Source organism: Trachurus japonicus, chromosome 7, assembly GCF_045865225.1.
Source record: "Trachurus japonicus isolate A0001 chromosome 7, Traja_1.0".
Classification (NCBI taxonomy): domain Eukaryota; kingdom Metazoa; phylum Chordata; class Actinopteri; order Carangiformes; family Carangidae; genus Trachurus; species Trachurus japonicus.
The window spans coordinates 16,955,890-16,975,070 of record NC_140913.1 but is presented as its reverse complement, the minus strand read 5'-3'; the positions used below and the strand labels follow the sequence as shown (position 1 = coordinate 16,975,070).

The 19,181-nt window shown below is 40.3% G+C and overlaps 1 protein-coding gene across 2 annotated transcripts in view; it reads left to right on the top strand.

The window, feature by feature from the left end:
- LOC146984486 (TOX high mobility group box family member 2-like) overlaps positions 1-19,181 on the top strand; it is a 75,913-nt gene that overhangs the window by 34,679 nt on the left and 22,053 nt on the right. For both annotated transcript variants that reach the window (XM_085781616.1, XM_085781615.1), the window contains 2 exons: positions 2,684-2,743; positions 17,423-17,683. In XM_085781616.1, the coding sequence (XP_085637742.1) occupies positions 2,684-2,743; positions 17,423-17,683 (321 nt within the window). The remainder of the gene's footprint in view (positions 1-2,683; positions 2,744-17,422; positions 17,684-19,181) is intronic.

Sequence of the window (19,181 nt, the reverse complement as noted above, 5' to 3'; positions counted from 1 at the left end):
CAAATAGAGATGTTTGCCGAAAACAACATGTGTGTAATTACTGCTTAATGAGGCCCTTGTCTCAGGCAGAATGCCCAATTAGACTGCCGATGAGAAAGCGATGCCAAGGCCCACTAAAGAAAGAGAGGAAAGAGGGGGAAAAGATGGGTTGGGAGGGAGGTGGAGAAGTAGAGGGAGGTTGTAACACAGAAAGAGGTGGGGAAGATGAGAACATAGAAAAGGGAGCAAAGGAGATGGAAGAGGCAAGGTGGGGGTGAGAAAGAGTGTCAGAGAAGGAGAGATGGAGAGAGTGAGAGAAAAGAGTAAGAGGGAGAAAATGAAGAGAGAGGGAACAACAGAGAAAGAGAAGATGATTTCTGCAGTAAATGTGGAGTAATGGCAGAGCTGATAGCATTGAGCCGAGGATAAATTGGCATTTTAAGTGGGAGAGCGAGAGCAGTGCAAAGGAGAGCTATGGAGAGAAGAGCAGGGGAAAACAGCTTTACATTGCAATATATGGGCAGCCATGTTGAAGCACAAAATGGCTGACCTTTCTAAGCTGTCTTTGGCCTTTATGCTGAATATTATATTACAGATGTAATTGGTGAAAATGAGCATTGTCTGACTTCATTTCTTCCTGCAGTGCTGAAAGAAACATAATAAGGCTTTGCGCTGCACTCAAAGAATTCAGTATTCAAAATGAGCTAAGATCTGGCAGCTTTTTGTGGCTAAAAATGGCATTTCCCAGTGACTGTGGTCCCTTTTCACACGAGTGAATCTTATCCTAAAGAAGCTCTCACAATGGCTTTACGTCACTGGTGGTATCAAAGTGGATTTCAATAGAATGAAATTGCTCAGTTAGGAGTGGACAAGAGGCTTTCATGTGAGGAGCAAAGAGTTTATTACAGATATGTCACCGAGATCAACATCACTTTGGCCCTCTATGTGCGCCACAGTCACTTCTCACCGCAGATTAGTCAGGTGATAGATGCTGCATTGCTTCATTAAGTGCATTAGCATCTCTATCTCCAGCATATAGCATCAAACAATTAGTCAGCATTCAGTTTCACTGGACGTCATCACCGCTGCTCTGTTGGTTGGCTTTGGTGTGATCATGTGAGGTGTGAATGGGGCTTAAATGCAGTGCAAATGCAGCACTTGTCTCAGTTTCGTGTTTGCGCATGAGCTTGAATGTAAATGTAATCATTAGAATAACCAAGTGAATCCTCACAAGGGCTTCCATGATATGCACCGTTAACCAACCGTTGCCCCAAGGCAGGAGCTCATTCCCCCGGCCTTTCTCCTGCAATAATGAACAGTAATTTCTCTTTCTCAACACTCACACGCTCATTTAGGCACTTCGACTTTTTTTTCCTGTCTACCAGTGTAGATATTAGATTTCACCCCCCAGGAATCCTGCCCATTTCCGTCCATTAGTCTCCCTTAGTTGGGCATTGTTTTGAGCAGGTAGATCTTATGATCCACTCCGCTCACATACAGCGTATGTTTATCTCTCAAGTCTTTGGTCGCTTTCTACATAGGCTCAAAGCAGATCACCCTAAATGAAAAGTCCCCTCCCCCCCTCATCACCACCACCATCACTACCACCCCCTATATCTTCACATCTGAGGAATTTGACAAGGAATGCTGTCTAGTTTGATCATGTTGTGTCTGCTGTCTGTTTGTCGAGGTTTGAGAGCATTGATATCACAAAGAATGACCTCAGTCAACAAACAAAGAGGAGGCTTTAGTGACACGTTTCAGTGTGTGTGTGTGTGTGTGTGTGTGTGTGTGTGTGTGTGTGTGCGCGCGCGTGCGCTGTGTTTATGACTGTTATTATCCAGTCCAGTCAAGGTTTGTTCCATTTGCTTCAAGTGTGGTATGACAAAGCTTGATGCCTTTGGAAACCAAGGGCGTTTCACAATACAGCTCCTCTTAACGTGGTAGCAATTTCTCAGTCACCTTGACATTGCACAGGTTTAGTTACTGAGCTGTTAGTGGGCCAATATCTAATTTTCTGTAGAGCTACAGTAGAAACAGAATCTGTGTTTTTTTTTTCTTCTTCTTCATTTGTAGTCCATTCAGCGCTGATCTCAGTGGGGAATTCCACAGGGATTTAGCTTACCAGCGCACGAGACATCAGAGCTAGCATGTTGCATGTAGCGCTCAACTGGTGACCCGGAGTTGTTACCCGGCACACAAGAGGGTCAGGGGTGTTGTGTCATTACATGAATCCTAACCCAGTGTCAAACATTGTTTTGGCACCTGCAGCAAGTGATCTTTCAATGTCTGATTAGCTCAGTCCTGAAGACACGGCACATCCTTGCTGAGTGGCACACACACACACTGCCACAGCTTCAAAGACAAGCACACACTACTGTATGCACTCGCAGATTCATTCAAATTCATTCTCTCTCTCTGTCACACACACACACACACTCTCACATACAGAGCAGAGCCTACAGGGAAAAGCCCATCTCTCGTCACTTTGCTCATGTAGCCTAATTACCGACCCGCTGACGAACAGTAATTACCCACGCTGCCATGCCACCACGAGGTTTAACCAAAGTGACAAAGTCATTAGTCTCACACTTCAGGCCACCCGTAAAGAGCTTTTCCTCTTTGCACCTCCTCTTAGACAACCTTTTTTTTTTAAACCGCCTTAAATAAAATATTTATTTCTTCCTTCTCTTTCTGTCCACAGTTTGATGGTGACAACATGTACATGAATGACAATAACCAAGAGTTTCGGTCGCCAAACCAGGTAAGGCACACACCTACATTATCTTATTAACAAATGTCATGTTAGCAACTTCAGCAAGTGTCAGCATTTGGCAACATTAGTTTACATAATTATATATCATGGTTTAAGCGTTGGAAAATTACTAGTAAACATTAATTGAAGCTGGTTTTGGTTGTTAAAGATGACACTCGCACACTGGCATTTATGAAATTTCTTCTTGCTTCTACGAACTAAATTGTTACATTTTGATGTACAAATATAAACACATCACCAAAATGTGGTGATTAACTATTAAATGGACCCTTAGGAGCAATTCCTGGTCTGCGGACTTTGTTTGATTAGATATGTGAAATTAATTGCTATATGAATATTTGAATCAACAACATATGTTTAAAGATCCTCCATCAGGTGCAATGTTGTCTTTATCCACATTAGAAAACATGTGAGGAGCTACAGAAAGAAATACCCATTAACCGCCAAACAATAGAGTGGAACTGCAGCATGCTAATCCCTCAATTCGACTTACCTTTAAACTGCAAAACTTTATTGATTTTATAATGACAAAAAATGGCTCTGTAGTGGTCTGCAAATGTACGGGAAAAAAATTCACATAATTGAAAACGTGCTTTCACTACCTGATCCATCATGGTAGCCTCCATGCTACTGAGGCTGTTTGTGTCAGAGTCTAGCTAGACATGTGGGATCGACAGAAGATTTTTAGCCACGCTACCAGCATGGTTCTAGGCATGACAGTGTCGTCCTGTCAGTCTGGATTTGGGTCAGTTTGTCAGACCACTACTTTGGTTGAGATGAAAGATCTCAACAACTGATTGGATTGCATTGACACTGACATTCGTCGTCCCCAGAGGATGAAGCCTACAGATTTTGGTGGTCCTCTGGCTTTAGTGCCACTTCTAGGTTGACATTTTTGTTTACAGTACCACCACCAAGTCAAAAACGTTATTTATCCTGCACTAGGATTTAAAACATAGCATCCCAACATGTCAAACAAAATGTTAAACATGCTAGAAATGAGCAAGATAGCGTGCTGACCTTTTCCTGAAGCTGAAAGCACCACTATGCATAAGTACACACTAACAGAGTCGCTAACATGTCTGTGGACACTTAGTCTTGTGTTTTTAATGTATCACTTTCACAAATCCACAGATTAAGTCAGTATGTTAGAATCGGTTTAAAACAGCTGTCTTGTTGCCTCACAGAATCCAATCCAGTTTTACAGTCCACTATAATGAAGTATAGCCAGATGTATTTATGGTAGTTTCACCTGGTGTCTGAAATGTGTGAGAAAATGGCAGTGTGTCCTTGGATCTCCGAAGCTTTATGCAAGTTAATGGTAAACATTTGAAAAGAAAAACTTGGCTGTGCAAATTGAAGTCTTTATAACAGCAATCAACTGATTTAAAGGTCACGAGATCAAACCCTGATCACAGCATTACTCTAAATAAAAAGCATCCATGGATATGACCCTCTCTCACTAAGTAGGAAAACACATTTAATTCCTCATAAGCCGAAGTATCCCTTTAACCTCCACAATACAAGTGCTGTTTGATAGATGATTTTCATCCAAAGTACATTGACTTATCATATACTATCTTTAACATCAGAGGGATTAAATCATCCACCGTGACAGTGTTAGTGCCATGTGAACCCACAGGGTGAGACAGGTCACTCAGAGTGAGACTAGCAGGCAACATTTCACCGTTCCAGACTCATTGAAGTACTGGTCTCAGACTGGAGCGCTGCGCTGTCCAAGTCACAGTCAATGAGTTAGACAGGCGCAATGCTGAGTGCTCCCAGCTGGTACATGGGAACACATGGCTGGACATATGGCAGAATTTGGAGCTCCAGGTTTTGTCGATCCAGCAGCGAGGCCTTCATGTTCTGACAAAACAGGACGAAGTGGAGGCTCCTCATCAATTAGTTCCCCGCCAAATACTGACAGAGAGTCACAGGACAAGGCCAGCAGGCCAAGGACACACACACACACACACACATGCACACACACACACACACACACACACACACACACACACACACACACTGATTCACACCAAACACACACACTGGCACAGTGCTGTATAAAGAAGTGACACAAAGTTATGCGTAAGCGTGTGTAAGTAGATGTCCTCACTTTCAGCATACACACACACACACACACACACTGTGTTGATACGTCTTTACTTAATGTCCACACTGACATAATGCATGCTGTAAACAATGGCCTTCAATATTACAAGTCCTAATACCTGACCGCAATTGCAATATTTAAGGGTCATTTCACTCATTTTGACAAAAAAACAACAACTTTTGTTTCCAGAATCAGTTGACTGGTTGCTCTTGATAATCTACAGATCCCACAACTGTTTCTACTGGAGCTACATTCTACCAGCGTGGATTGTCTTTTTAATCTGCCTAAACTGACCCTTTAAAATAAATTTTGTTATGACATTAACCCCAAAAGTATGTCTTAACTCTCACATCAACCAAGCCAAAATGTCCTCACTTTCCAAAAATGTGCTTACTCACAGGTGTGTAAAACTTAAATAGGCCCCCACAAAAACTGATTAACAAGAACATATGTGCACATGCACACACACAAACTCAAACATGCATACATATGCTCATAAACTCGCTTGAACACACACACACACACACACACACACACACTTGCCTTCCTAATAGCTGAAAGGTTTTTTTTCCTTTGATGTTGGGATAGAATGACTACAACTAGGGGTCGAGCGGGAGCTTTAGCAGCTTATTGTCTACTTATAGCACATATCACAGACTATGAGGTCCATCATTGTTGCCCTAATTATGTCACTTTGAATGCATACACAGGTGTGTTCTAATTGGGATGAATGCACAGCCCTTGTAGTTTCTCTGCTGTAGCGGTCATGTGTCAATCATCAACACCCACTCCAGGTTTGCTGTGTTGTGTCAACAAATACCGTCTTAGTGGATAAGGCAATTTGGGCTTTTCAAAACACGTCAGCTGCAGTTGATGCTCTGTCAGTGCCGTCAAATAGCAGCTTACACACCAGTTGTGAAGGGAACACACTTCACCACACAGTTCACTGTTTGGCTTTCAACCCTTTAATACAGCAGATTTAATTTGAAATTTGAAAGAGGGACGGTGTGTGCCTTCGTTCTAAAGTTGAAGGTTACATAAAGTGTTGAGCACAAGTTTGAGTCATGAAGAAAATATGAATATACAGGAATTGGCCAACGGATTAAAATGAAATCAATGAGCGACTATGCCAGATTTAAAAAAAATTTAATGACTCAATACAATGATTGACTGGAAAAAAATCTCTAGCCACAGCTTCAGTGATTTGTGTCTCAATAACCAAGGACTTCTTCTTGTTACGTTTGACAACAGCACAATGACAAACCAGCTGTGGGCTATGAAGGGGTTAATTTGTAAATACCTTCAAAGCCACCACATCCAAGCATGTCTGCATTTTCTGTGTGCATCATACAAAATTCATAACACTGACTTCTTGCAGTACATGTGAGTCAATCATTTCTTAATTGGCATTTAATTGTATGCATTAGCTGTGCAGTGGTTTGATACATATGGGTTGCTTTTGACATTACAGTGAATCAGACAAATTAGAGGTTCAAATATGGAATCATTTTCTGCATCAATTTGAGATGGTGATTACTGTCTCATGAATATGCTGAGTACATGACTACGTGCAGCAATTCCCCTGTATATATATTTATAAAAGAAAATATCATAAACGTATACATATATTTGAGTGTGTTTCTGTTTTTTCTCCCAGCATTCCCCAGCTGTGTTTGTAAAACATGTTAAGATGCAAGGCAATAATATTTTTACTGTGTCTCGTCTGTCTATCCTGTTTAAATACCGCTTGGGTCAGATTTTTATTCTCTGGTTCTGAAAGAAAATGCTCAAAGGCAAAATGAGGAAGGAGCCTTGATTTAACACTGCGTTAATATGCCCACCCAAGCCTTTACATGATGTGTGCCTGTTAAAATGGTGCATGCAGCCAGAACAGAGACTCCTTTGTTTGCATGTCTGGGGTCTTCCACTGCGTACGCACTGAGGTAGCAGTTTGACACTGCCAGGAGATTGCATTACACATAACATCTCTGAGCTTTTAAAAAGAGAAAACCGCTAATAAGAAACAGCTTTAAAGGAGAACGTTTACTGTATGCTTGGACACAATCTGTCCATTCAAACAAGATGTTTTCAAGGCTTTGAATACTGTATGGTTTCTGTACAAGATATGCACATATGGAACTACCAGACATTTTGGTGATATTGATGTTTTCCATTCGGTTCATCTGTTGAGTTTTCAGCCTATATGAACAGGCGTTGGTGGGTTATTTTGTTGAACAGCCTTGTTTATATCAGCCCACACACAAAGATGCTGAGGGGTTACTTTGTCAAATTAAAGATTATTAAACATCTCAATTATCCAGATTGACTGAAAATGTTCCTTGGATGCCTAAAACGCTACCGGCACGCAGATATTTTTTTTCAGCAGTTCAATTACATGCAGGTCTGAGGTTGGTCTCACTGGCTGCCGATTCCCCTGATGCAAAAGCACCTGAGGAAATCAGGGCCATCTCTCCGCTGGATTGAGAATAGACTATGCATCTTTCTGTGATGTTGTAATTCCACTAAAATAAGAATCAACATCTCTTAATAACATTTTGCATTTTTCTACCAAAAATCTTAACAAGAAATTTTAACTGCAGCTTTTGTGTTGACTGGAATAGACATAGATGGGATGGGATGGGATGTCAACCACTACTGAGGGCAAAATAAACTCTCCTCCCAAAGAGACAACTGCTCATTTAAACATGGTTTCAGATTGAATAATACAGTGAAAATGGCAGTTGAGTCTGATCCTATCAGGCTATCACTCACATGCATGCCAAATAATGCTGACTGCGGTTGATATTTTTTACGGCACCGTTATAGCCGCATGAGAATGATCACAGCCAAACCAAATGGCTGCCTCCAACCACGCCCACGCAAATTCTAATTTTGTGTAATCGACAATGAGTGTTCTTCATTTGGATTCATATCAGGCCCAAACTGTTTAAGTGGTCGTGCAGACTTGTACGTCCATATATACTTTGGCTCAGTTCTCCTCAACCTATAATCAGTCTATGTGGATGCATGACCATGTGTGGACATGTGTATACGATAGATTAAGGAAAATTAGAGACAAAAATGTGAAGATTTAGAGAAATAACTGGTTAGAGATGGAGTTTCAAAGAGAAAACAAGCCTGTGGCAGGAAGAGGGAGGGTCATTTTGTGCGTCTCTTCCTCTCTTGTGTTGTACTTGTTGCGTTGTGTTCCTGTGCACAATGGGAGGAACGAGGGCCAATGGTCGCCGGAGAAGCAGTGAATTTCAGCCTGTTTGTGCCTCTGTGTTTTCTGCTTCCAGATGTCTTGCTGAGCCATGTGTCTCTATCGATTTGGCCGGCTGCAAGAGAACAGTGGCTGATGGTTGAGATTAGAATAGAAACCTCACTTGTTGGATACATATGCTCTCTCTCTCTCTCTCTCTCTCTCTCTCTCTCTCTCTCTCTTTCTTTATTTTTCCATCTTTCTGTTCCTGTCTCTTTCAGTCTGCAGCTCTGTCTGTTTATTTTTGTGTATGTCTTAACTCTGGCACTCTCATTCTCTGTCTTTCTCCTTCTTTCGGTGCTTTTTCACCCACGTTCATCAACCAGCTCCATTCTCATAAGAAATCAGTCAAACTTCATACACACATACACTTTCCCTCTTACTCACACACTTCACATCGAGCATTCATGGTTTTATGTTTTATCAAAAGAAATATTATCCTAGTATACAAACAAACAAGTAATGATGTGCAGTAACACTTTACAAATATGAGTGACTATTTTTCCATTTTATCAATTCATATGTCATTTATGCAACTGAATCAGGTCACCTAAACTTAAGAAATTAAATTAATTCAACAACTTTCAAGTTATACAGGTTTGATATCCAGTCATGTTGATTTTTATCAGTTTAAAATCATCAAAGTCTTATCCACCGCATCTGTTTTCTTATTGCAGCAGCCACAAACATATCTAGATCAATGCTGATCAATGATAATATGTGGCTGAAGTAAAAGAGAGAGTATGTGGGGAGTGGTTGAGGTGGACATTTTTTTTACAATTATGATTAGTTGGGACTTTTCTGAGATGTATGCATTATACTACTACTTTATTGTCATTCACATTGCACATTGAATGAAATTTTGTTGTATATGTTTCTCTCACGGCAGTTTGAAATAGAGTGAAACGCTATAATTGTCAGAGGAATGTTTCCATATAATTAGCCCAAATAATTAATGAGAGCTTGTAAGTATGCTACGGAATTAACATTTTTCAACAGCTCAAAGTAGTAGTTAAATGTTATGGAGATGACACCACTGTAATGTCTGTAAGGTAAATGGAAGGATGATTAGTTGGGTATAAATAATCTAATAACACTATTCTATACATACAATTTTAATTGATCTAATGTTAATTTTTTTTTAAAAAAAGATAAAAGATGTCCCAAATTTTGTGGTTAAATAAAGTGTGGTTATGTGTAGAGAAAATGACAAATAAGTAAAGGCACTATAGTCAACCGGTCAACTATTCGACTAATCGCCACAAATGACGACTACTGGTCGACCAAGAAAATCTTTGGTCGGGGGCAGCCCTAAAAGGCACTTTGGCATTCTGGGTAATATGCTTGTTTATATTCTTGCCAAGAGAGTTGAATGAGAAAACTGATACCACTCTCATCTGTGTTTAAAAATGCAGCCAGAGCCAGGAGACAGTTGGCTCAGTGTAGCTTAGCTTAGCATACAGACTGGAGGCTAAGCTAACCCTGTTGGCTGTTAAAGAAAAACAATTAAATCAGTTACAAGCAGCTGACATGATGATGTTCTGTAAAGTAATCATTAACAGAAGTCCAGATGTTGTTTGGCCAGCATGACCAGCCACTTCTCTCCCTCTCCCTCTCCCTCTCTCTCTCTCTGACTCAGAGACACCTCAGTACACCCTGGCACCGCACACCCGACGTGGGCGATGCTGATGTGAAAAGGCACCGTTACTTAATAGTGACTCACAGCGTACCATCATACCCCCACCACCACAACTGCAACACTCTCTTCACTTCACAACACTCCCTCTCCTCACCCCCCATCTCTTACCCACTCATTCCCCCCATGCCTCAGTGAATGTGTTTCTTTTTCTTTCCTCTATCCTTCCTTGCATCCTTATCCTGTAAGAAATGTTAGGGGGACTTTTGAGACAATGGATGAAAAATGAAAATTGAGGGTCTGAAAACGCCAACACACAGCTCACTCTCTCTTTGAGGCTGCACAGAGCCACTGGCAAGGTCGCTAGAATGAAGTAGAGATACATATTGTACGCCATGTATTTAAATTTCAAGAGGGCGTACAGTTGCGAATTCAGGCTGGAATCAGTTTTTTCAGCCCCAAACCAGCACAGGAACATCGATATTTGAAAACAATGCTGGAGCAACATCAGAGGAACATCCACACCCAGGCTACGAGGGATGGTAAGTTACAGTTGTAACCAGGGATCGGTAGTTCTTAATGTAGGTCAGTCCATGTCAGCCAATAAGTCCAATTACCATCAACCTCTGAAATAGAACAAGCGTCGACCTCTGCTCTGTTTTCGTGGCAGTGAGATGGATGGAGATCCTACTGTGCTGCAGAGTAAGGATTTTTATACAAAAAAAAATATACAACATTTACAAGGACTTGAGGAATATTGGTGAGTCAGGATAAACAGCAGGATGAGAAAATGTTAAAGGGAAATGTTCAAAGACAGGGATCCGTGGTAGTGAGAAGTCAACGTTTTCCTCGTTCAAAGAGGATGAACAGATTCATCTTTCTGTTGATATCTGAAGCTTTTAAGAACATCAAACAGTCCACTGTCCCTCTTCTTTTGACACACTCCCCTGGTCCCTCCCGAGATACATACCCCGCAGAAAAGCTGCACTCCCCCAAAAACAGAAAAAAACCCAACTTATCAGCAGTGAGAGTGCACTCAATGATTCATACACTCTTTTAAGAGAACTTGAAACCTTTGCTCTATTTTGGTCCCAGCTTCTCTCTGTATATGCTGCACGACGAAGCAGAGGGATTTAGTGAGACTAAGTAGTTTGATATTTCTATTGGTTTTTTGCATGTATTTTCACTCCCTCTTTCCCTCTCTCCAAGTGATCTTTCTCATCATATGGAGACCAAGGTCATGGCTGATTGAAATATAATAGAAGTGTAGACATCTGGCCTAATACTGTGGGAAGTTAAATCTATTTTAATGGCCCCTGCCGCAGTGGATTCTCTCTGATGCACTCTTGCGCTTCACTGACAGTAAATCACAATGTTCTCTTATTACCCTGACTGGAATGAGGGCATAGAGAAAGAACAATGAGGGATCCACATCATTTGTTTTCACCCCTCCCTTGGTTTTTCCTCTCCTCACTGCTCCTCCTCTCCTCCCCTCACCACTCCGTTTGCGACTCATAAAGCAAGGGGCTTAAAGAGAGTGACATCATGAAAATAAAAATAAAGGGGATTATGGGCGAGCTATTGTGCCATATGTGATTACTGGGGCTTCCATGTTCCCTTGGGGGGGATGAGTGACTACGAGACAACATATTTTATTTATTTATACGATTCTCCCTAATGAATAAGAATAGGAAATGTGGCTGAGACCACAGTATTACACCCCTTGTCAAAAAAAAAAAAAAAAAAAAAAAGTAAAAACAGCCTTTGGCCGAAGCATTAAAGAAGTTTCTATTTCTTTCTATTTTGGTGCAGAGATCACAGATATTTTTCACCCTTCATCTTTGATCTATAACTGTGATGTTTTTCTTTTTCTTTTTCTTTTTTTTTAATTGAACTGACATAAATGTTTGGCACATGGATCTTTTTCCACACCTTTTCAAAATACCTCCTTTGCAGCAGTGTTTTCAGAGTTCAGGTGCAATCCACCGCAGGTCCACCCACATCTGCAATGGAGAGTCAGGTTCTTTTTTACCCACCTAAATGAGATCCATTTTGATGTGACATTTGAGAGAATTACCAGTGCATGGGGGAGCAGGGAAGAGGTTAGCTCCCTGCTTCACTATTGGCTGAAGCTCACCACAGCCCACCTGTCCTTTAGTGACGGACGCTAGCTATGACCCTGAGCTACTATCAGACCCCACCCGCCCCCCACCCTTACGCACTTCACTTATCCTAGTTCTGTCTTGCTGTCAGTCAGCCTGGTGGTGCTGCTTTTCCATTCTCCTTCTATTGTACTACACTTTCTGCTTCTCTTGATACATCGCCCAAATGGAGTTCCTTGTCGTTGCAAAGCCAGGTCAGATAACCTTTGTGGACCCTGCAGACTGTTGCTGTAATGGTCACTTTTGCAGCACACATCAGCAACGTTCAACACGCGCTAAGTGATGAGTTTGATTTTTGCCCTTCCTCTGCTCTGGCAAGGTTGATCTGTGAAGGTGAATTTTGAAATTCCTCATAAGATGTTTTAAAGATTTACTGTTGCTGTCCGTCTCTCTGGAATACACAGAGTGGACCTTTATATATGCATGGCCAGCTGTTGTTTGTCTCCAAAACCATGCTGCTCTGTCATTTTTTTTCACAAAGTAGCATATGGCTGGATGACTTTTCATAGGACACTGTACACTCATTCAAAGTTATGTGATTTTATGACGCAGAAGAGTTGTTGTTGGTTTTTTTCTGATTAGTTATTTTAAAGTCTTATCAGTGTAATGTATCACCAGAAACAGTGTGACAGTCACTGAAGCGGTTATAACCAAATGCATCAAAGACGGCTCTTGTCTTTGGACAATTTGCCTTTCATCAGCCATGACAGGCTCTCTGGTGTGCTGTGCAACATTTTCATTTTACTCCCTTTGACGAACACATCATTGTTCCCAGATGTGCTGTCTTCCACTTAACACCTCATAGGCCACAGATGACTCCATCACCAAGCTAACGACTTCATCTCATCATTTGTGTCAAGAAAACTCTTAACTAAGCTGATTCATTTGTTCCCATAAAAAAAAAAAAAAAAACTCCAGTCACTGATGAACTTTACATCTGAGGATGGGTGTTGTCAGAGGTGCACCTGTAAACACACATTTGCATCAGCAAGGCAAAAGGAGTGAAATGAGTGGAGGTTCTTGCTCTTCAAAGTTAACAATTATGTGCTCTATAGTGAATTGACAAGTTAAGTTTTAGTAACAAATATCAATTAACAAGATTAAGAATCTTACAAAGCATTGGTGCCAACTTAAGTGCTGCTACCATGCAGGTAGCGGATATAAATTCACAATGTGAATTTGGTACTCATCGATAAGTTATTATTGTGGAGGAAACACACAGATTTACAAATAGATGGAAAGTGTCTGACCATTTTGTTGCCAAATGTCACAAACTCAAACAAAATGTTGTAATGTTTTGAAATATTATGAGCCTGTTATGAGACAGCTACATCTAGTTAGCTACTTTCCTATGTCATGTCTGTATGACAGTGAACAACTGTTCATTAGATCAGCTTCACCTGCATAGTTTCACATTTCAACTGTGCAAATTTAATCCTAAACTCAAATCAAACAAAAATATGTTTCAACTTGATCTTAAGATCTTAAATGTGGAACATCAGATGCCATGCACACTTTGTCAGACTGGATCTTCCATAGATAAAAAACACTCTTCCCATGGGGTGAATCATCTTCCCATTTTTTTCAAAGACACAGTGGCTGCTTTGTGTAAGATGATAGACAATATGCCTGGGAGCAACATCTCACATCTATAAAGAATGTTTAAGATTGTGAGCAATATGGAGTTTTCATGTGGAAATAACAACAGATGTACAAAAGAGGGTTGGTGCCACTGTGTTAAGGTGAGAGAGAGAAAATAAGCAGAATTGATATGTAGATATAAGGTCCAAAGCGTTGTCCTTGTCCAGGAAAAATGACAGATTTGCTGAAATTTCACCTCTGGGGTAGCGAGGTGAAGGTTATAGCATGAGAAGGCTGAATCAACATTTGGCATTTCTTTCTGACCCCTCTCTCTTTTATCCACTCTCCTCCATGTCTGTAAAAGACAGGATATTTATGAATTATTTATCTATGTTTGAAAATATTAAACTTGTGATGTCCTTGTCCTGTGTCTTATCTCCAAGGGCATCATGAGAGGCTGTAACGGGAAAAAAAAAAGAAAAACATAGACAAAAACGATGGGAGCTGCGGCCGTAAAATTGCCTCTGACAGCATTTAAATCTTAGTACATATGTATGACAACAGTTATGTTTCATCTTGGTTAGAAGAGGTGTCCAAAATACATCATGTGTGTCTTGGATACATTCTAAATTGTTTACATACCACAAAAACCGTCATTGAGGCTGTAAGAGATGTATCAGCATTGTTACAATTGAAGGACAACTCTGCATCAACTCATCATCTAACACGACTTAGGTAGAGATTTTTTTTTTTAAATGAGGTCCTGTGCAAATGTTGCACATTTTTATTCTAAAATGTGATCCAGGGTCAGATGAATCCTCAGGTCAATTTCTGCCCTCGCAGTGCATTAATTGGTGGATTACATTTTCTCTCCCTGCCTCTCATACCCACTTTTTCATTCCTTTTTTTGATCCCGGTGTTTAATTACTCATGCTTATCAAATATACTCTTCAGTGTTCATTTCCTCCTCATTTCCTCTTACTTGCTCCGTTCACAAAGGATTGTACCATAACCTACTTATTCTGGCTGGTGACCATTTCATAACCAAGCAATGCCTCTGGTATGTCTGTAAGTTGTGAGCAGTTCGACCACAGTGTGACGTTCATGGTCTCTAGAGTGCTGCAAAGGTAAACCTTACCAACACACAGGGGAAAACTAAAGGATTAGTTATTTGATCAAATGCTTAAAATCAGACTTCTGTTAAAGTTTCACTTGTTTCTTGTAACTGACTGAAACAATATACAGCTTTTGCACCAGATTTTTTTTTCAGAGTAGTTTCAGCTAAATGTTGGGAAACACTGCAGAAATATGATGTTGAGTTACAGCCACTTATGCTGAGACCGGTCTGTTTTATCCTCTCAGTTATCTGTAGACTTATTCTTAGCATTTAGCTGCTCTTTTCTTTGGCGTCTTTCAGCAGGAGATGACTATTAAGAGGACACAAGCTGCTGATCAAGAGAAAAACTGTCACTTTCCAGTTACCTGTCTCAGCTCAGTAATATTTAATGTTTGAATATGCCTGGGAAACAGCCATACTTTCTGTAGCTAAGAAAAGCATGCACAAACCAGCAAAATTTAAAAAAAAATTCTTATTAAATTTAATCTGTAGTGCATGCTTGTTAACATAAATGACAACAATAATAAATGTCAGACAACAAGGAATCAAACATTTGCAAAACCTTTACCATGGGAAAAAGAATTGTCAGTGATAATATTTCTCAGCGAGCACCAAGCGAGGAAGAGTGAGTGTTATGGGAAAAGAAAATAGCACATCACACCCTGATAGTAAACATATTCCCTTTTATTATTATTTTTTTTTCCCTAATGATAGTGCACATTATGATACTTTTATCCTATCTTTCAAGCACCAGTTCTGCTTGTGGGGACGTTGTAGCTGTTCCTCCACGTTTCTTGCCATTTGTTTGCTAAAAGTATTTGTTTGCAAGATGAATTGCTGCACTGGCAGGCGAGATGACAGCCTACACGAAGATGATATTGAATTGATTTCTGAAATGTTGCAGAACGGACTAGTTGATGTGTACCGCGAGACATGAATAATAAAAATTCTATTAAAACGCTCTTGAATGGCTGACACTGGAATATTATTTGTGATGATTAATTTTCTTCAGTCATTATAAAGGGGAGTTGGCATCAGATTGCCTCTGACAAAATTGCTTTTCATTCCCTGGTGAATACCCTCAGTATGCTTTTTGAGAGCACAAAACCATATTTCTCAGCGTAATATTATGTCAAGATAGTCGCTGGAAAAGACAACCACAGGCTCTGCTTATGTATCATGTTATTAGTGCCATCAAATCTCTGTTGTCTTAGTGGTAGCCATCTGAACACACTGGATACATTTCATAATGAGGAATGTGAGGTTTGTTTGGTCCGGTTTTACTATTCCTTAACAAAGAGGATTGGCGTAGCAGTGACATTATAAAACAGACTGTCAGTGGTTTTTTTCCATGGAATGAATTTGATTACCTTCATTTTATAGGTGTGCAGGCTGACAGTGTGTTGCTTTAAAGCTGTCAAGATTTCTGAAGCAAATTATTCTGTATAGCAGCTGTTGTTGTCTAACTCTAATTAATTTGCTGTGTATGAATGAATTCTTAACACTTTTTTTTAAGCACAGCAATTTACATTTCTAATTATTTTTATTTTTCAACAAAACTGTCTGAATTGACTGCTGCAGTTCTGTGTCTGCTACAAACACAAATCCTCCCCCCAAAAAACAAACAAACAAACAAACATCACAACAGGTGCATTTAAAAGCCAGTTATGAAGCAGTTTAATTACCCTGGAACATCCTTTGTTAGCTGTTTCTCTCCTGGATTGTTACTGAAGTCAGTTTGCCATGAAAATGTTGAACACAGGTTCAGCTCTAGGCCTGGGCACATGCAGGGAAGGAGGGGGGTCGATGTCTGCACCAAATGCTCCAACTGTCTCCCCAAATCACCCTACTTCATACCAAAAATAGTATAGCATTTTATATTCTCAGTTTGACCAATCATAAACATGCCACATTCAATCTATCAGAGTTTCTTTATAACTGATATGAAACTAAATATAGTGAAGAGCTTTTTCTTTTACTACCTTCTACTACTTATGGTTTTATTTTTAGTTATTTGATCCCCAGATCAGATGAATACATTTATTTTGGCTACTTTCAAATTGTGATTTTAGTAATCGCCTTGTAGCGTAGCAATTAACTGGTTAGCTGCATGCGTTATTAGCTATATTCAGTTTTACACAGCATAGTAGTGGCACATTTGCTATCAAAGACAATACAGTTTTCAGTTGTTCACTCAAAAATATCTCTCTCTTTGGTTCACCCTCTCTTTCTACTCCTCTCTTTCTGTGTCACCATGCACCGATCTCTGGTTGATAACCTGGCAACACGGCTGTTACTACTTGACCCAACGCCGACCCAGTTGCACAAGTACTGCACCCCCAGACAGCACTCCTGGGTGCAGCAGTGGGTGATAATCACCAGAAAATCTGAAATTGCCAATTACATTGTAGTAGTCTCATTTAAATAGAAAATACATTAGATAAGGACAGATATAAATAAATTGTCTCCCAATGAGTGGGAGTTGAGGTGGGTTTAAGATTGAATAATAATTGAGTTGTGTATTTTTGGATTCTGTGACTTTAGTTTTATATAAAACAGCACATACAGTATTATAGCTCACAGTCCAAAGAGGAGAGTGTCAGTCTAATGCCAGGCCGGGTTGTGCAGCAGTGTCCCCGTAGGGATTCAAATGTTGAACATAAGAGTGTTGCCATCGTTGACGTTCTCCTTTGTTTTTCTAATAAACAGCGACAAATTATCCTCTTGAAAATCTGAATATGAAGCAGAAATTAATAAATATAATGTATTCCTTATTTTTCTCTGTCTCTCCAGAGCTACTCCAGTCAGGGCAGAGGCAGCAATGGTGGTGGCGGAGGAGGAGGTGATGAAGACTATGAGATTCCTCCCATCACACCACCGAACCACGCTGACCCATCTCTGCTGCACCTCATGGAGCACGAGTCTGGTTACCCCTTCCATTCCCTGCCTCACAACGGCCTGCTCAACGCCTACTCCTACCCCGAGCTGCCCACACTCATGATGTCCAACATGCTGGGTCAGGACACCCACCTCCTCTCAGGGCCTATGCACTCAGTGAGTACACTTTTTTTTTTTTTTTTTTGTCTGCGTCCATTTTGCTGCAGCCCTTTGCGATAGAAGTCAAACGCTTTGGTGGGTTATTAGTGTTCAAGTCAGAGAGCATTTCCTTCTCCCTCCTTCCTGCTTCATTCTTTAATGTCATAATGGCATCAGAGCTCAGGGTAAAAAAAAAAAAAAAGAAGAGCAACGAAACAGTAAAATGACTAGTTCCTCTGTCTGCTATTCTTGATATTCTCAGATCTGTTTTCTCATAATGGTTGTTACACTGATAATTAGCCCAGAGAGAGGTCAAGGAGGGTGCAGTCTAAGCGAGGCCTGATTCTATGCATGCAACATTTATAAACACAGATAGCCGTGTCTTCTTATAATGCAGACCTTTGCCACAGAGCTCATTTAATATCTATTCAACTGCACAACTCAATGATTTAATCGCCTCACAGTGAGCCAAGACAGAGAGCAAGAAACTTAGTGCTGCACATTTTCATTCCTTATAATCGGCAAAAAAAAAATTGCAGAAAAAATGCAAAAAAGGGACGGTGGAGGGATGGAGGTATGGAGGGTCATGCAGGAAAGGTTCTGAATCGAAATCTTGAATGTAAGGGGGGATATCCCGTGTCAGCTGCTTTTTTCTTTTCAGAAGGATTTTGAGGACCCCACTCGCTCCTTCAGCAAAGGGACTTTTTCTTGTGTTAAACATGCTTCAGACTGAACCTGTAAACACCCCTGGCGAACGCATTCAGATGCTTTAATCATAGGATCGAACCAGATGAATTATAGATGGGCTGTGTGGTGAATTATTCAACGTTATATACTTTCATCTGACATAAATATTACTTTTTTCTCTCTGCCCTCCATCATGAATATTTATGCTTTAATGTGAGCATCCGTGGCGTTTATCCTCCGTTAATCAGGTCTTATGTGATTTTCAGAATCAAACTGCATAAGTTGCAGGCTCCATTTTTTCCGTGGGTGGTAGCTAAGGCCTCCATTAAAGCCAGTTTTCAGGATTAGGTCACAATCCACTGGCTATTCTGCTGAATATGCTCAGTGCCGAAGAAAGATGCAGTTGACTGGAACGTTCACAATCTGCTTTTTGGTGTTGACAAAAGCTATGTAATCATCTCTAATCATATAATCATTATCATAGCAAGTTAATTTTAGTAGATTGAACATATAAAGTGTGTCTTGCTCTGTCTGCATGTACTATGCAGTATTTATGTATATGTTAATACACACATTTATGATGTGATGTCTATACAGGAGTATGTGTAACAAAGCAGCCCTATTTGGCCAATAGCATTTTAGAAGGAAGCAGAGAGGGAGTGCCTGCTCCTTAAACAGCTTTTGTTTCACCTTTGCAATTATTTATTTTCAAATACCCCTTCAGGGTAATGTTCCATTTTCTTATTTCACACCCCCTTTTCTCATAAATGAGCCGTCATTGCAATAAATCACTGTAAAAACAGAGACTTGCACACACTGTGAAAGGTCC